General features: G+C 43.9%; 1 protein-coding gene across 5 annotated transcripts in view; it reads left to right on the forward strand.

Annotated features, from left to right (window-relative positions):
- Positions 1-19,161, forward strand: part of LOC144472773 (homeobox protein caupolican) — a 153,458-nt gene that overhangs the window by 97,368 nt on the left and 36,929 nt on the right. For all 5 annotated transcript variants that reach the window (XM_078186109.1, XM_078186106.1, XM_078186107.1 and 2 more), the window contains exon 3: positions 2,865-2,998. In XM_078186109.1, coding sequence (XP_078042235.1) covers positions 2,865-2,998 — 134 coding nt within the window. The remainder of the gene's footprint in view (positions 1-2,864; positions 2,999-19,161) is intronic.

Raw genomic sequence — 19,161 nt, forward strand, 5'->3', positions numbered from 1 at the left:
AAAAGATTTACGAAGATAGCGTTCGACATGTTCAATTGTTGTTCTTCCTGGGCCCAGCACCGGTGGGTGTAGCACGATTAACGAATCGTCAGTCATTCGGCGATGGTTTGATTGATCCGCGCATTCCTGACCCCGTTGAGCATTCGAGTCGCGATAGATCGTCGTTTCAGATGATGGATCGACCGATTTTAATTCGACAGGGTATTTGCATAAATTGCGTCACGGCTGGGAGTGGGACGCTGCAATTGAGGGACGCGTTTGGGCTGGAGGAACGCTTGTGCCAACCTCGAATCGCGTGGGACTGTGTGTTACAAATTGTACAGGTCGTTACACATACCATTAACTTCCAACGGAGGCAATTTAAACTTGATTACTCATGAGCCTTATCCGCGAATCACTGAATTTCATTTTTCCCAGTTGTACTCCTTGTAGCAATCATCGCCGTCTCGATATTTCCTGAAACGCTCGTTTTGAAACACTGTATATGGGATGTTGAACTAGGAGAAATCAAGAATAACGGTCCCGTTGTTGTGTTGTTTCCAAGTAATTAACCAATTAGCTGTTTTAGACGAGTATACTGTAACTGACTAGCTAATAGAGATATGTGCTTCGATATTCTTTATTAAATTATATGTTTCATGGAAATGCTTCATTTGAACTAAATATAAAGGAAGTCGAACAAATTTAATATAATTATTATAACTTACACACTTTTCAAAGAGATTGCAACAGGTAATTGGTTAACAGTTGATACTGTTGCTCTCGAAGCCCCTTTAACACTAAATTTATTCTTAACAGATTTTCAAATGATTTAGTAACGTGATATTGTAACAATTTTTAATGGTACCTTAGATTCCATCAGAGAACCTTACCCGCGTGCAAGGGGTTACCGATTGAAATGTCGAGCAGCACTGCATGAACTAGTTCTTGGTCTCTTCCTCTGCACAGTACGTCTGCGGTTTCCTGATCTAGGCATGCCATTGTTCGTCGATGAGAGAACTCTTCAGCCGCCAGTAACTTAAAACCAAAATCTACATTCCCGACGTTTGTCGCGCATAGTAGAATCGTACCACGAAATATACGACAGCTAGTAGAACTGTCGCACGTCCAGTCGCAAATGTCCTCGCCAGCCAAATTTCGAACACTTGATACGCACGAGCAGATGTTTCGTGATTTCTTCAGAATTCGAGACTCGCCTGACGGTTCTGGGGTTCTGTGAGCGATCGCACAACCGACTATCGACACCGTTTGCTGGCAAGCGTCCTGACAGCGATTTTTCCCTTGTCGGCGGACGCGCGAAGTATCGGGAGAACGTTCGCGCGCGTAGAATTCTAAACGAACGGCGCGCATTCCTGCGCCTCGCGTTGTACATATTCGCGGAGGATGTAGATACAGCTGTAGGATCATGTTAGCAGACGATTAGGCGATGTCGCAGCAGGAGCTACATTCTTGGTGACGGTCGTCGTTCGCGGTCGGGCCTGTCCGTTGTTCGGAATCGTGTTCTAGCGAAATCCGCGGTGAAACGCGCAATCCGACGGAATTAAATAGAACACCGGAATACCGAGTATTTTTGTCGCCGATCGCGACGATGCTGGCCGCAAAAACATGTTGGAAGACACGCGTCGTGTCGCGACACGTCCTCGATGCTGTTCCCGTCTCCTGCGAGTTACATTCGGCCCGACTGTTTGGAAACACTATCGAAATAGACACGTAGATATCTCCGGCCTCCTGAATTTTACACGATCTCACGATTTTTCTAATGGGAAGTGACGGCAGACTCGAAGACACGCTAATTCGTTGTAAATTGAGCAACGTCTTTTATACGACAGGAGTTGAATCTGTCGTCTGCTCGTTACATAGCGAAATTGGTACTATTTGGTTAACGTCCGTAGAAAATATTAACAAACAGCTTGGCGAATAATTCATGTACCACTGGAGTCGTTAATTAGAATGCTCCGATACGATTGTCTATAGCTCCTGTACTATTTAGACCGCTGTTCAATGCGGTTCATCGACATCGATTCACTTAACAGAATCTTTTTACTCGTAAATAGCTATTGCGATAAGATGAGTTCTGAGAATACGGAGAATGTTAAGAAACAAATTTATCGCGTAGTAATGGCCAGTTTTCTCTTTTTTTTATAACTCCATGTGAGCAATATTATGTGCCTTTATATCTTTTATTCGCGATATTAAAATTAAAAAAGAAGATCGAAACATCGAAGTATAAATTTTGTACGGAGTACGAAATTTATTTTTAAAGTTGAGGAAGATTTATTAGTCACAGGAGTCTACTGACTAATTGTTCAATCAATCAATATTTCAATACGAAGATTTTCTATAGTCTCGAACATAGGAGTCTCCAACGCAAAGTATTGCAATACAAATTTTTCCATCCTAATCATAAAAATATACTCCAAAGTCCATGGCAAAAATTGATGATTTTTATGTGTCAAAATATATAGATTCCAACATTAAACCTACCATACCGGTCAAGATTTTACATTTAAAATCTGTTAAAATTCTGAAGAGTCAGAAACGAATCGAAGCACACATTTTAATAAACGGTGAAAGATGTCTAAACAAATTCACTCTTGTGATGCTTGCAGATCAATTATGTCCGATAGCTTTTGTGCCGGGTAGGTTTAGTGTTAAATGAAGATTGTAAATGAAGGAACATGGCATAATTGATTGGAACGGGGGTGAATGCGGTAATGGTATGATAATGAATTTCCTGGCAATGAGAAGATTAGCCCTCTGGATGCGGTAGAACGCGATGATAAGTAACTTTTCGAATTAGAGGGTGGCGGGTTATACAATTTTCACCCTCGCCCATAATAATCAATCGGTCGATCGCGTTGCAGGGAAATCCGTACGGATTGAAGGACACGACGGGGATGGGCATGACGGCGGATATGGGTGCTGCATGGGGCACGGCCGCCCTTCAACCTGCTGCCACGGGTTACTACCCTTACGATCCAACCCTGGCCGCCTACGGGTAAGTTTATCACCAGGTTTCATGGTCTCTCGGCTCCATTAGATTAAACCACCATCCGCGTTCTCTACTCTATCTGTATCTCTCTTCCTCGTACATGCGCGCGCGCGCACACACACACACATATAATACATATTACACACACCCTTTAACCCGTCGACGGCGGTGCTCAGTGCCGCCATTAAAACAAGAGTCACGATCTCGTACTCGCTACACATATCCCGTCAGGAATGGTTATCGTTATCGCGAATCCGTAATATCTTCTATCCCGGGCCGCGTAACCGGAGTGCCACACAATTTTAGCCTGTTGAAGCTTATATGGGGAAGACGATTGCCGTTTCTGGCTGACGGTCGCGTTCCGAACGACCTGTAAAAGAGAAATATTCCTATTTGGCCTGATCGTCCCTCCTGGATGGTTCGTCTTGATGTCGAGGTTGCGCAATGGCCACCGATTCCTCTTTCGGATGACTTACGAGGGAATTTCGTCCTTTAAAACGGAAGTGCACTTTGCTATATTTTTTACTTAGGCACGGATCGCTTTAAAAATGATTAATACACGGTGGAAGCACTCGCGAAAGTCCTATACGTGCTTGTCGAGTTCGGAAAGTTCGCTGAAATAACCCGGAGGACATTTTTCTGTGTAATGTCGGTGGTTAGATTACTGATTTTATACGTTTACGACGAAATTGTGCCGGCGCGTTTAACACTACTTTAGAAAAATAACAAAACCAATTTATTGTGATCTTATGCTATTTTTGTTATAGCGTCTGTTTGACCCTGCTGTTCTTTTTAATTACGCATCGTGATCGTATCCCTTCGGATTATATTAATCCGAGAAATTACGATTTATTTGTTCAATATTACGTACTATATGTAAGAAATATTATAATTATTCACAGCTTATAATTACTTTCAAGTATGTAAATATCGTATAAAGTATATTTATTTAGAGATTTTTGAAAATATTGTAATTTATGAAAAGTATAAAACAGTTTCAGAAATAAGTACAAAAATAGTTCTAAAAATCTCGTGTATTCGTATAAAAATTGTGAGATACGTAGAAACATGAAATCTTTACAAATATAAATTTCAGTTAGAATCAAATATAAACCCAAGGAAAAACAACAGGGTTCAACTGAGAAGATCATTTAATCGTTTTCTGCAAAAGAGTCTTCATAACATCAAAGAGATGAAAATAAAAATGTCAAACCGGTGCAGTTAAGTTTAGTATTAAAATACTAAAAGAATTAAAGAAAATTGTATACACGCATCCACAATTTAACAAAAGTACTAAGTAGAAAGAACCTGTTTGCAACTCTTGCAACTGATAGACAGTACGTCGCGCGAGGATTTCGAAGCGCTGAAAATTGCAAAGCGCAGGGACTCGCGCGAAATGAATTCTCGTATCGCGAGAGCCTAGTCCTGGTACGGGGTGCGAGCTCGGCCGGGACAATGTGCGTAAAAGTCAGCGATACCATGATCGCCTCCGGAGACAGAGTCCGCTTAATCTCATTCGTTCCCGTCAGGCTTTAAAACTGCGCGACGCGACGCACGCTCAGTCAAGGTAGGCGACAATTAATCCATAAGAAGGGTGACGAGCAAACCGGATGCTCGTTCTTCCTGCTCGTGGATAAGAGTTACGAGGGTGCTGTCAACACGAGGACCCTTGTACTTCATCTTGCCGTAGGGGGTAGGGGCGTCGGGGAAGGGGGTGCGGAAAGGCGGTGGCGCGGGGGCGTATCGACGCCGTTGAAGAGGTCGTCACTTAGGACGATACGGCGCGCGTATACACGCGTAACACACGTATACACGTAAAACACGTATACACACACATAGACACGTATACACACGTACACAAACGTGCACGCGTAAACACCTATACGCGTACGCACGCGTAACACACATATACAAACGTAACACACGTATACACGCACACCGATCTCGTAAACATTGTATCGGAGAGCCGGTAAGTGATTCCCGTTGCTATATTCCGCGGCGCGCGTATTTTCGTTACGGATCCGGGTCTGTTTTGATTAATAATGGCAGCGCGGACAAAAAAGCTGACGGCCGAATTTACGACGGGAATTTATTTCCGTGGCGCTGGACGGTCGACACGCTGGATCGCGATACGCCGGCGATATATCAAAATCTGCCAGAACAAGGGAACGATCGTTTATCGGGCCGGAATTAAAATTTTAAAGAGAAGACGGAACACTGCGCCCGTTCCCTCGTTCGATCGTTTCGAATACCCCGAGTAGCTGTTGTCCTGTATTCACGATCGGGAAGACTCGGGGAAAAATTTTCTGCACCAATAAATGCATCTTAGAAAGTTGATTCTTCTTTTAAATAGCGTTACGGGTTACATTGATAACATTTTTAGAAACGTTTTTAAAGCTGCAAACTGAAACATTCGGGACGCGTTCTAGAAACTAATTTTTTTTTATTATTATATTTTTAAATAATCTTTTGATGTTTATACTGTTACCTGTCACTAAATCAAAGAGACTTGAGCTGTAATATTATAAAGTTCTAGGTATTTCGTTTGTGGTTTTAATAGACAGGAGGTTTTTTAACAACAATTTTCTAAAGATATTTGCACGTCACTAGTGCATAATGTGCTACAGTTCAATCATGCAATTTTGTTATATCGCAAATCAGTGAATATTTTATATAATAACAAGAAAGTACATACATCTAACTCTGCTTTAGCACGATTTTGATTCAACGCTGTTTAGAAAAATAAATTCAATTTTCAGTTTACACGATCTGATTTCATTTAATACAGTTTTAAAGAGTTATTTGATTTAAATTTTAGAAATAATTATTTCCACTAGCCATAATATCTAAACGATATCTTTTAAACTCTCTTTCCTGCTATTTAAAAACATAACCGGGTGTGTAGAACATTTCAATAGAAAAATTTAAAGAAAAGACACTGTACTTACGTAAACAATTTCGAGAAAGCGAAAGCATACGAAACCGAAAATAGCGCAAAATATCCTAGAGATTTTCAAACGCCCGTAACGCGCAGATTTCCGGGCGCAATAAATATTTCCAGGGAATATGGTCCGCGGTTGCGAAGGGGTTGAAAGCAGCAACTGAACGAGCCAGTTCCCCGTGATTGCTTGGGAACGGGGATGGCCGGCGCTAGCGAAATAATAAACCAGAAAAACCGCGAACACCTAATTGGAAACCCGGCAGCGGGATCAGTTCGGCGTGGTTCCCGAAACCGCGGCTCTGGTTCGTGGGAAAGGGTGTCTCTATTTTCGAGGACCATGTGTCGCGTGCCGTTGACAAAATGAGACATTGACACAGATTTTCGACGCCGGGCGTAATTGGAAACACTTGGTCCGCCACGATTTTTCTTGGTCCCTCGTAAATCTCGGTTGTGTGTATCCCTTCCTCTTCGGTCTTTTTTCCCTTGCGTTCACCGTTCGGCCGGTATTTTCATATCGCGTTTCACACGCGATGCTCATAGACCGTTTCCAATCTCGGGATCGACGATTGGATAAAGAAGAGAGGACTGCTCGCCGATAGGATAAAAATCGCTAAACGGTAGACGGGGAATTCAATATCGAGGTTGGAGGAAACGCACGACGCTGCCTCTCAGATTCTCCTTTGATCTCGCCGCTCCGGCTCCTCTCTCCTGTCTCTCTCTTCCTCTCTCTCTCTCTCTCTCTCTTTCTCTCCGTCGTCATCGAACGAGAGAAACGGTCTCCCGATTCCTCGGGGTCCCGAGGGGGATGAGAAGAGGACACGAGAGAAACCGTGCACGGCGAACGGTTACAAAATGGCTGTAGGCAGGGCCGGAGTGGGCGTACGTAATGGAGGCTTCCAGGTTGCCCGCGTATATATAGTCGCATCGCGAGCGTAGGGAGAGCAGTAGGTCTCTCTCCGTAGGAGAGCGAGTGAGTGAGTTTATTGATTGGCTTCCTCCCGGGGTTGGCTCGCCTGTTCGCCAGGCCTCCGCACTCTCTCTTCCTCTGCCTCCCCTCTGCTGCCCCACGGTTCTCCTCACCTCTCTCTCTCTCTCTCTCTCTCTCTCTCTCTGTCTCGCTCTCTTCGAGCGGGTTCCTCGGTCCGCTCGGTTCCTCCTCCCTGCCCCGACCTCCTCTCCACCTCCTCGGCAACCTCCTTCCACCCTCGAAAGCGAGCCAGCTCCCACAGGTGCTTTACTTACTTTGCTTAGCAACCCTCGTGTCCACACAAACACGCTGCAGCCGCCACGTTCGCGTGCACCTACGCGGCCGCTCACGCACGGACTTTGATTCTCTGCCGTTCACCCACCCCTCCTCCCGCGCCGCCGCCGAGCTGCCTAGACACCCCTACGGCCCCCGCGGACAGATCCACCCTCGCAGGGAACGCGTGTGCGCCCGGCCGCGTACAAAACTCCGGACTGTAGGCATTGTTTATCGTGGAATCCACCCTCTCTCGTGCCGTGCTCACCCCTCGGCATTCTCGGAGCCTCTATTAATTTACTTGCTTAATAATACGACAGCCCTCTCTCGGCCTCTTCATCCCTGTCTGTTTGCCTCGCTTCCGGCCTCTCTCCTCTTCTGCTCTCTCTCTCTCTCTCTCTCTTCCTCCTCTCTCTCTCTCTCTCTCTCCTCGTATCTCCAGGTCTGAGCCTGTGTGTCGACACTTTCGTCGCCGTCCGGCCAGACCACCGGAGACAATAGTCCACGCCGAATCCTGAAAACCTGGGGGAACGGTTATAAAACCATAGATTGTTCGAACGGACTCGTCTGATTACGGCAAATGAGAACACATACGTCGTTAGCCGTGCACGTTGACCAGATTCTTTTGGGAACTGCTCTCTTTCTGTCGCTCACTCTCGCTCTCTCTCTCTCTCTCTCTTTTTGTCTGTCTCACTCCATCTCTCTCCCTGGCTCCTTTCTTCCGTGACGATGACTGTCCTAGCAACACGCTCGCTCTCCGTTCTTTTCCAACTAGCTCGGTCAATCTTAATTGCTCGCGGGTGTCCGCGATGGTGTGGGTCGACCCGGTTTTGTTCGGTGCTATGGGAAACGACGGTGACTTAGGTGGGTGCGCCGCAGATGGAGGGTATTCGGGGATTTATTACGGTTTTGATACTCCAAAATTGATTGGAGAAGACGAACGTTTCGAATGGAATTCCATTAGGGAGCTGTTCAATCTTTAACGTGAAACGATTTCATAAAACTGCTATTGGCCAGCGAGCCGATCAACCATTAAGTGGATCTTTATTGTGGAATGGGACTAGACAACTTTGCTGACACGGAGATTTTATTATGGTGCAGTGACTGTTAAATTATTACTTTTAGATATCTTTCTATGTTCAGTTTAATGAATACAATCTACAGTACAATAGTTAGTGTTGCGAGTGTAAAATATTATTATTAGAGAGTTCAAAGTTGCCTCAATGTATTTTCTAACCTTCCACTGTCCCGCTTGCTTGAAGATCTATTTAATACATTGAAAAATTAAGATTTGTGACATCAATTACTTTTTTCAATATTCTTAAACCATGCCGATCTTCACACAATTAGAAAGTTAAAACAGAATGGCGTAATAATGAATTTCTGAACATAAATAATTCCGTCTTATACGTTTGAAGAAAAGATGGATAATTCTGATCATAATATGACCAAGTATATGATAAGAGTCCTGTATAATGTATTATTTGAGATACCTCAGTTGGACACGTGCCTTTCTCGATAGACTTTAATGAAATAGGTGGACCTGTCTGAAATAATATTTATACTCAGGGTCCAACTGGAGCCTCGCCATTCAAGTGTTATATATTAAACAACGATATCCCAATTTCAATTATATTTCGGCCGAACAATTCCGTGTAAAACGAGTGAAATCGTGGCAGATACGGATTCGGGAAAAATCTCTTTCCCACGAGTTCCCCCATTCGCCATTTTTCACGAAGATCCACCGACACCCCAGACGCCCCTGGGTTTTTCGTCTTCCCGGCTCGAGAGCGTCCGGATGTTGCGCGTTGAATAAAGAATCGCCTTCGTCGTAGCTGAAAAAGCGTCGATGTTCTTCGGCGAACACCTCGCCGAAGGAACGTCAACGGAGAGTACCCGAGCGATGAATATTTATACGGTGGTACGTTAATTGCCTCAAAGTCAATTACCACTTTTCCTTCGGCGGCGGGACGACCGGGAATCAGGGGCTTTCCCGATCGATGTACGTTTTCCCCGGCGAGCTTCGGCAGCCCGACGAACGCCATGATTCCCGAGCTAACTCAATTCTGACCCAAATGCGGCGATACCGCTTTTTAGTCGCGCTGTCATCGATACAGACGTCTGCTATGGGTACGTGAAACTCGCCGCGCTGTCTTTTTCCTAGGATCGGCCGGCCGACCGGTTGCCGCTTCGATTTTTCTGTTGCCATCCGCGGTTCGCGTTGTCTCGGATCGATAGTTGCGTATCGGCGCGGATCTGCAAGAAAAATTTCCCGCGGCCAACTGGAAAAACGCGGATCGATGGCTAATGGACCATTCTCGCCGGCCACATTTTTATCGGCGCGTCGACCGTCGGACACGTGTTCGACCGGATGGAGTATAAACGCTCGTGCAGAGCGCTCGCGAATAAATTAAAAGCGCGAGCGCACTTTCCCTGTCAATCTTGATAGCGCACCCGAACCTTGGAGCTCGACAGCGCCGCATTCCGGCGACACATGGCTCGGACCATCGCTTTGTCTATGGGAAACCGTGGGGAAAGCGGTTGCATTGAGACTGTGCATACTTTGGGTTCGAGGCTTTTCAATTCTTCTGCTCCTTGATCTTTTTCGGAGATTTCTATGTCGGGTCAGAAGAGAATGCTTGGTTTATTTGCATTTCAGTCAGATGATAGACGAGATAAATGTATAATATAATCGAGCTTTGTTTATATATTGCACGATACGGTAGACACTGGCTTGCATTGGAGCGCTAGTCAAAGTTAAATTAACCCTTTGTAGTCTTATATCTACTATCAGCCATCAAAGCCGTTTATTTATCTTTTTTATTATTACGTAAAACTAAAACATATTATTATTACATTATGAAACTATTAATCGATTTTGTTTCTTACATATTATGCATTGTCACTGTTCACTCAACGAAAATGCCTTCAACCAATATTACACCTACGTATAAAGTTAATACGAGCGAAAGGGGTTAAATCGAACGGAGCTGTAATTGCAACTTCTAGCCAACTATTCGGCCAACCTTATAAATAGTATACAAGGATCCTAAATGCAAATAATGGTACGGTGAACAAATTACTTAACCTTCTGTTTCAATTCTCAACAAAGAAACCTCTGAATGATACATTGCAAACATTTCTTAATTCTGATATATTGTTAAAGGAACTATAATTTATTTATAGAAGATATCAGTTATGTAGACTAAAGATAACGCAGAAATCCATTAAAAAATGAAATTGTTTCAAATACTTATCCTAAATTTTATAAGTTTGCACACGATCTGAAGCAGTGCAGCTAACCTATAACTTCAGAGCGACTACCGTTACAATTCAATGGTTTGGCAATTCGTTGGCGGAACTACTGAAACGCTACTGTATTCCTCGGCGTCTCTAACAATAAGATTGACAGCATCGTAATGTTGATTTAACGACGAGTTTGAGAACGCGCGAAGTCTTGAAACTGTCGTCTTAGGTAGAGCCTTTGGTGATTCGATTACATGGTAAAGGTCAGCGTGGTCGGCTCTCCTCGACGGCAACGGTGACAGAAGCGTGGACAGGAGGGCGGCGGAGTGGCGGTTGGGTTCTGTGCCAAAAGTTCAAAGGCGAATTGATTTAACTGCTCGGCTACGAGAGGAATTTCGTCGCGATGACGTTCGATTTGTTAGAGGGACGCGTGGATGTGTACCTCTTAAATCTTTCCGACGCAGTAACACCAATCTTTCCCAATTCTTAGTATTCCTTCATCAAAACAGGATGAAAACCTGACCGAAAAAAGAAAAATGAGATTACAGCATGCGGTCCCATTTATTGTTGCTAATCCGGCAATTTGTTGCTAATATGTTTGAGGAAAGTATTGCTCCAAGGATAACCTTTTTCCTTGTCGCATTAGCTACGAATAAATGATGCAACAGAATAAAAGACGCTAGAAGTGCGAACTTTGTTAATTATAATCAATAAAATAGTGGACGAAACTCAACATTTCAAAGCGCTTCGAAGACAGAAAAGATAGCTTCTTGCATCGAAGGCTTCGGAGTCGTTCAAAATTTACCTTCATTATCTCCGTAGCGGAGCGCTCGAGATCAAAGATAAATTTTAAAATCGCCTTTGAGTGCAAAGGGTTAGTAGAAAGGCACCATGGTCGTTTATAGAGAACAGAGAAACATATTCAACGATAGTAAATATTTGATACTTGATATTGGGGTCTGAAAATCCGGTGTCTAGATCGAGATCACTGTGCAAGTTCGAAAGCTCTGCCTCGCCACTTTGCTACGCGGTTGCGATCGCATTCCTGGGGATTACGCTGTTTAGACGGCCACCGGGTACAAGTCGACAAGGTAATCCGGCGCTAAGAGCGGATAAGTCTGTTTTTCAAAATCCCTGAAGGGCTCCAGCAACGCGGAAGTCCGCAGGTAATGCCGGAAGGTACAACGCCGTGACAAACACCGTCCAGCGAGATAGGAATCTTGACGGGAAAATCGCTGGAACGGCGCTCGATTTCTATCGTCGCCTCCGATCTCCGTGGAAAAACAATACTCGACCAGGTAGCCTCTTCGAAGAGCCTGTGTAATTAGAACGAAAACAATATCCTCCAACAACTGACAGGCACCGCCATAAACCGTTTCGTCCCTAACTATTACGGAGCTACGGCTGCGTTTTTTGTTCCCTCCCTTAAAAAGAAATCCGTCGGCGCTGTTCCAAGATACAAAGCGGCTAAATTGCGCGACAATATTTCTTAGATAATTGCTAGAATGGAATAAGTGTCTCTGTAATGTATGCGGGCCTTGTTGATTTTGCAAAAACTGCAAAAGCGCGTTCGAAGGTAGAGGGAAAATTTCTGGCGGCAGAAATCATATTAAATTTAATTTACTGTGATTAGAATACGACTGATTTGTGAGTCTATATGGAATAAACATGTTTGATAAAAGCAGGTTACTCAAAAATAAACAAAATAAAAGAACACCAGAAATATGTTTTATAGAATATATATAAAGTTAACAACGCCCGAGAACAAATCAAATAATTGGCTCACTACCCTACGCTGTGATACAGAGCCTTTAATTTTATAATATCGAGTTAGATTCGTAATAAAAGATTTTGTTATTATTGCAGAATCTTGAATGGAAATAAATTACCAAAAGTTCGGTATAGTCGAATGATAAAGCGCATTTAAAATTGCACAGTTCGAGGAAATGCAACGCAGCTAGAAAGAAATCGGACATTCCGCAGTACCTGGGAACAGGAACTATTCACCGCGAGGGTGAATAACGAACATCGTAATTTCGTAAAAAATAGTCGTTGCACGTGTTCGAGCCGGGTCCAGGATAAGCCAACGAGGAGTAAGTTCGCCTGCATCGGAGGGGCCGGGAGTCGCAATTTCCCTGTGCGCGCCCGGGTCCACAGGGTATAGCAGTGCGAATCAGCCAACAAATATTCGCTCTCCGACAATCGTGGACCGTTCGCGGTGCATTTCAACGTCGTTGGCCGTCGGTAACGGAGACGAAAATGTACGCAAATTTAGAAGCGGGGGAACGTACGCAATAGACAGAAAGGGCGAGCGATAAAGAGAGGGAGAGAGAGAGAGAGAGAGAGAGAGAGGGCGCGCGCGAGATGGGAAGAGGGTGGGAAAATAGTGGAGAAAAGAGAGAGGATCGTCGAATATCTCCGGTCGAGGTAATAACGAGAGCGAGCGTATGGGGGGCAGAGACGAGCGCGTAATACTAGACACCGGGGCCACTCGAGCGACTCATTAGGGGCTTTGCATATGGTGGCGTCAACCTCGAAAGGTTAACCAATATTGGCAGAACGCGCGTAATTACGTCCTCCGGCCTCGTATAGCCGTGTATATAGCTCGAATAGTTACGCCCGGTCCCGGATGTGCAAACGTTTCCTACCTACCTACCTACCAACCAACCTACCAACCGACCGACCAACCCAACCAGCCAACCTACCTTGCTCGCACCACGCAACCTACCGCGGCGCGCCGCGTCTGCTCCGCTGCTGCATCCAACTGACCCGCCCCCTCCGTGTAACTGCATTCGACTCCCTGCATTCGAACGACAACTCGCCACCTCTTATCTAATCCACCGTCGTCGACTCTTCTTCTTCTTCTTCTGCTCCCTTCTTCTCTTCTTCTTCTTCTTCTTCTCCTTCTTTCGCCGATTGTCGCACCTCGTTCCCCGCGTCGGACACTCGCTCATTCACGCCCCTTCCTCCTTGCACCCAACTTCAACGGCCTCAACGACCATTGGCGCCACTTCGTTCTTTCAACGCTCTTCTTCGCTAATTCTTCTCGTAAGCTTCGTTTACCTTGTTCGCCAAAGACAATCAGGTACACAGCGCTTCTAGATTGACGATTGTCGGCTTCGCCAGTGACCTTTGCTACTCTCTTCTGTATTTTTAACCTCTGAGGACTTTTGTAGAGTAATCTCTATACCATGCGCAATTGTAGAAAATAATTGTTCGAAGATAAGCAATTATGTCTAAATAGAAAAGCTAGAAAAGCATTTGCAGTTTTCGAATCGGCCAGATATATTCGCATCGATGCTACTACTTGAGAATTAATGGTATGAACAAGCAATTCTTTTTATGTTATATACATCTTTTTGGTACAGTCTATAGTATTTGTTAAGGTGCACTTAGATATTTTTAACTAATGAAAATCGTGAGAAGTGTATTGTACAGACAAACTCTACAAGTTTAATAAGAAAGCCGTGCGGTGATAGCTTGCATTGATTTGATTCATTGCCAATTCATTTCGATTACATAATACAAAGACATCTTCTATTTCTTTAGCCCCTGGTGAATCGTTTAAATCGGAAGCTGTTTTATTGGTGCTAGTTATGCAATAAATAGTTAAATCATTTTGAATAGTTTGTATTTTATCATTCGAACAATGTTTCAGTTTCTTCAAATAAACACCAAAAGCGACACTTAACACTTTATCGACCGGTCATCCGGTCGTAACAATTTTTGTTTCTATTTTGATTTTATTTATCTTATTAATCGCGAAAGGTATTTAATATTTAAAAATTTATATAATAATATTGAAGCTTGTAGTACAATGTAACACATTTATCTCAATAATAGATAACAAATTAAAGGTTGCTATGGCAACCAATTCACAGGCTATCGATCGGGGGGTGAAGCCGATTTATAGGCTACCGGTCGATAGAGTGTTAACACTTATCTTAACTAACTTAAATTAAATCATTTCATAACCGAATGGAGAGATTTTTGCACTAATCTGCATTATAAATTTTTAATTGTACCATGATTTCCATAGTGTACGAATGTTGAAGAAGCGATTGATGGCGTACAAAATTTGATGAAAGTTTTCTTGATTTTTGACGTGACTGTCTAATCGTTGACACTGCTCTACCTTGCTCGAACCAAAGAATTTCGCGACAGCATTCTAAACATCGTCGATTGCAGTTCCCTCAAACTTCCGAGCGGTGTCGTTCGTGCCGTAGATTTACAATCGGCCGTAAAATTCCGATCGCTGGATCTGCATCCGACGAGGTACGGTCTCGATTTCGCGGATCGATGGGCGCCCAGGCTGCGGAACCCACGCAGCCTGGATTCCTCGCGATCTCTCGGCGTGCCTCCCCGGCGCATCTAGCGTCGGAGAGCACACGCGATAAGGCCGTGTCGCGGAGTTTTACGAACGTCGAGATCGTGGCAACGAGGATCTAAGCGGTGCCGGGTAACAAGGGCGGGGGCGGGGGCGGGGGGTTGGTTGAGCTTTCGTCGTTACAGCGTCGCATCTGCATTGCATCTCTTGGCAGCGGGAAGGGGGTTTAGACGATCGGGCGCCGATACATCCGAGCAGGTCGGCGATTCGCCGACGTAGCGGCACGCAACGGCACACTTAGTATGGAAATCGCGGCAGTTCGCTCGCGCCCTCGTGTGTGCGGATAATTGCGCGGCCCCCGCGGCCGTGTGGGAGGCAGTCGAAATTGCGCATATCAATGAGCCGGGGTGGCCCCCGGGTTGTCGATTAAATCTGGAGGCGAGCCCGGCCGACTGACAATTTCTAACTTCCGAGGGATTCGCGGAACGAGTTCCGTTTTCGACGGCCGAAACCGAAACGGCCCTTACAACTTTATATTGACTCGCGCGAACAAAGAGACAGCAACGCGCGGCGTAGCCATCTCGTATTCTCCACGTCCTGTGATTTTGATATATTGCCGCCCGGAGTTTCGCCGAGGGATAGTGTGTTTTCGTTTGACGGATAACTACTCCAGGCCACCCCTCCAAGGCTAATAAACCGGGGGGTCATTCGAGGGATGAATTCGATACACGCGTAGCTCGACTTTTATTCCACCTGCAGCTAACCCGTGTCCGGAAACTTGTTAAAAGCTTCTATTTTTATCTTATGAGGGTGATTATATTGTGATATTGTTGGACGGTGTGAACCTTTGGGCGTTCCTGCTGTCGTGAAGTCTGCAAAGTATGAAAAGACATTTGATCTATCAATTTAGTGGGTTTTATGTTATACAATAATAAAGCTATATAGATTATTAACTCTAGGATGCTTAATGGAGGGTCAATAAATATCCACAGGCCTTTAAACATGTATTTTTATTCTAACAATGTTTTTATGAATCTCTTATACTTTATTTTTGCGTATTGCCTATTACTTTCAATATGATATAAATAAATACATTTGGAACATAAAATATAATATTTATAGCACTTTATGTACAAAAATAATTTAGTAGCTCAAATATACTCACAATTACTATAAAAAGTTTTGCAGATATGAAATTTGTTGCTTGAAATATTATAACCTACGAAAACAGAGTTCTGTTACATAATTAAAATTTCTTAATATCGAATAAAGCAAAGTTCGTGCTGCCAACACTTTGCCATCAAATGATGCAACATTCAGGCAAAGAGTTCAAATGAAATGCAAACATCGAGCGCAGTGGAATCGCGGTTTTACCACCGAGTGCTTCGAGGTCGACGTTATTTTCTCTCCAATTCTTTCGAGAATCTTTCAAGAAAGGATTGATCAGCCTCCGAGACAGACTTGTTCCCAGCTGGAACCGGCTAAACCCGTCATTAGATACGAACAATCCGGATCGATCGACGGTTTTCCACGGGGGGTAGGCGGGAAAAAGAAAGCTGCGGACAAGAAGGAAGAAAGAAAAGAGGTACAAGCAAAAAGAGGCTGATTTTATTGGCAAGGTACGAGAACCACGGCGGCCGCCTTTCCCTTGTCCGAGGGAGTTTAATAGAGGGTGAAACGTCCTCGAACTTCCACAAGTCTGCTTCCTTTCGGATTGCCGGCTTCTTCATCCCCATCGACGCGGTCATCAGCAATCTTGGATGTGGATTGCAGCGACGACGGGGTCGGCGGGGGTCGACCGGGGATTCCGAGAGGGGAATTACGCAATCCTCTGTTCCACCGTCGAAAGCAGAAACCTAATCGTCCGCTTTTCCTTCGATTTACCTTCGAGTCGCGATTTCTTACCCCCGATTTGTAATTCGTTCCTCCGTTTCCAAGATAAATTGTTCCGCAGCATGAATTGCCGCATGCTATTCGCAATCGCGAATGATGCAGCTTTTCCGAAGTGGTTCTTCTCGTGGCAAAGGCTATAGAGTCTGTCGAATCAGTAATCGTCGGCCAGTGATTTTCATTGTACGAATTACAATTCTTCCTTGCCGTGAGATTAAATGTGACCAAATTGTGCAGAAAGATTCATAAAGACGCGCGAGTGTAAAATTGTAGAATGAAAATTTTTTAATTCCTCCTTTTCCGATGTCTTTATACATCTGCGAATTCATCAAATCCACGGAATATTCGTGAACGCTGGTACATTGCATATACCACGAATAAGTATTATCATTCTCGAAGCCGCAACAGTCGGCAAAATGATTCTAAAGCCCGCAACGGCGTCGTAGCTGTCAGCACAGCTTTAGTAGGAGAAGAGTCAGCGCCGATTTGATGTAACACAATATACCGAAAAAGGAAACATTTTAAAAGTATAAGCAACCCTCGATAAACCAGAACCCGCCGGTGGAGGGTATCTTCCCGACAACGTGAAGATTATTAAAAGCGACAGTGGCTCGAAACCGCGGAGGACCCGAACAAAAGGGGAACGTCGCGTTTTATCGCGGTCCATAAATTGACGAAATAACGCGTCGTAATTTGGCGGTCGCGGGGCCCTGTGATAAATAAAACGGTGTCCCCCCCCTCCCAACCCCTTGCGACCGTGGTCAATACCGTCGAAAATTTTACGGCCGGTTTCTCGGTTTGCACGGGAATCTATCGTGTTTTATGCCCTGGCCGGACGAGATCATCAAAAGGTCCTTTTTACACGGAGCACGAGTTTATTCAAATGGAGACGTTTTCCGCTTCTAAATCGCGCTTTACGATCGCGGGGGCCATCGGGGGCCCGATTCCTCTGTTCGGCCGCAACAAATGGCCCGATGAAATCTTCCGTCTCGGGCTATAAGTTTAGACGTGATCTAATCTCGGCGTTTCACCGCCGCGGAACGACCCAACTATCCCCGAAAATATCGCCGGGCGTTATGTCGACAATGCCACTCAATTTGGAGCTCAGAGATTCCGCCGGGGACGCGCGGCATTGTCGCAACACGCCTGCCTGTACGTTCACCTAAACGTTCGCCTTCGTTCGGCCATCGGTTTTTGGAGAAAACCTCGAAAAATAATCGCTCCGTAAGATCCGTCGCTGATAGTTCAACCGCTTTTATATTTTAACCATTTTTAGCGTCTCGGAACCTTGGATGTTTCGGCTTCCCATTTTTAACACGATTTAACAGGTTTCACCATGTCGGACACGTATACACATGTGTATATAGGTAACATTTTGACCACGTGCTTGGAACTTTATAGTTTCATTAAATCATTTGTTCTCTTGTCGGATTTCTAAGATTCATATTGGGTAATATACTTGATCAGTGATAGTATCAGTGATAGATAGATAAAGTGAGTAAATCGTTTTCTGTAAAATGTTGTACACAATACAAATAACAATTCTAGCGTTATTTCGCTTGTGAACTTTTATTCCCCATCTAATTTTGTGAGATCAGTCCTGCTATTTAAAACCTCGCAATACTCGTCAAGGATATTGTTCGATTGACCCACTTTACAGGACACGTGCACTCATAAATATTAATAGTGATAAAATTGACCTATTTGCAGCAAATGCTACGAGGTTCAAAACAGAATGTTATACGCTATTTACTCGATACGCTGATTCTCTAACATTCGTAATACGTCACGCTTTGGTTTCTTGATTTAGAATTGGGTAATAAATAGAATAAATAAATAAATAACCTTGAAAAATCTTACAATGTTCAATGACGCTATAATTTATAGTTTTACAGTATATTTTTGTATTCAAAATGCAAAGCGTTTTACAGTAAGTTGAAAAAGTAGGTAGTAGTATAGTATCTACTATAGATTATAATAGTATCAGCGAAAGAATTTCATAAACAAAAGAGTGGATTAAGAGCTTGTCGATTGACTCTTTCCAATATCGTTACACGTGCCTCTCAGGAGCGTGTAATTTTATTATGAGCTTTTTTATGCGAACATAAATAACTGGGATATTTAAGTGTCCCGATTTAAGTGCTCCACCCTGTATACATTAACTTCATCCCCTACGCTTGGCCCGGAATCTGTATATTGTGAATTGCAGTTGTGAAAACGTAACGAAATATTGCAGACTGGACAGTAGATATTCCACAAAAGTAGAACGCGTGAAAATAAAAAACAACGTCTCTTAATCTTACCAGTCATCCATTTATAAGACATATATCTTCTTACCCTATAGAATGGGTTCTTCGTAGCAATCTATACTTTACTTGAATTTATATACTCGTTTTACTTTTCACACAAGAAAAATTTATTATCCAATAAAAATTTGACAACATTCAGAATAATCTATCCGCTAATCACATCCGCAGAATAATTTACGAAAACGCAAAATCGTGATCAATAATGATTTCTGAACA

The sequence above is a fragment of the Augochlora pura genome, chromosome 7, assembly GCF_028453695.1.
Source record: "Augochlora pura isolate Apur16 chromosome 7, APUR_v2.2.1, whole genome shotgun sequence".
Taxonomy (NCBI): domain Eukaryota; kingdom Metazoa; phylum Arthropoda; class Insecta; order Hymenoptera; family Halictidae; genus Augochlora; species Augochlora pura.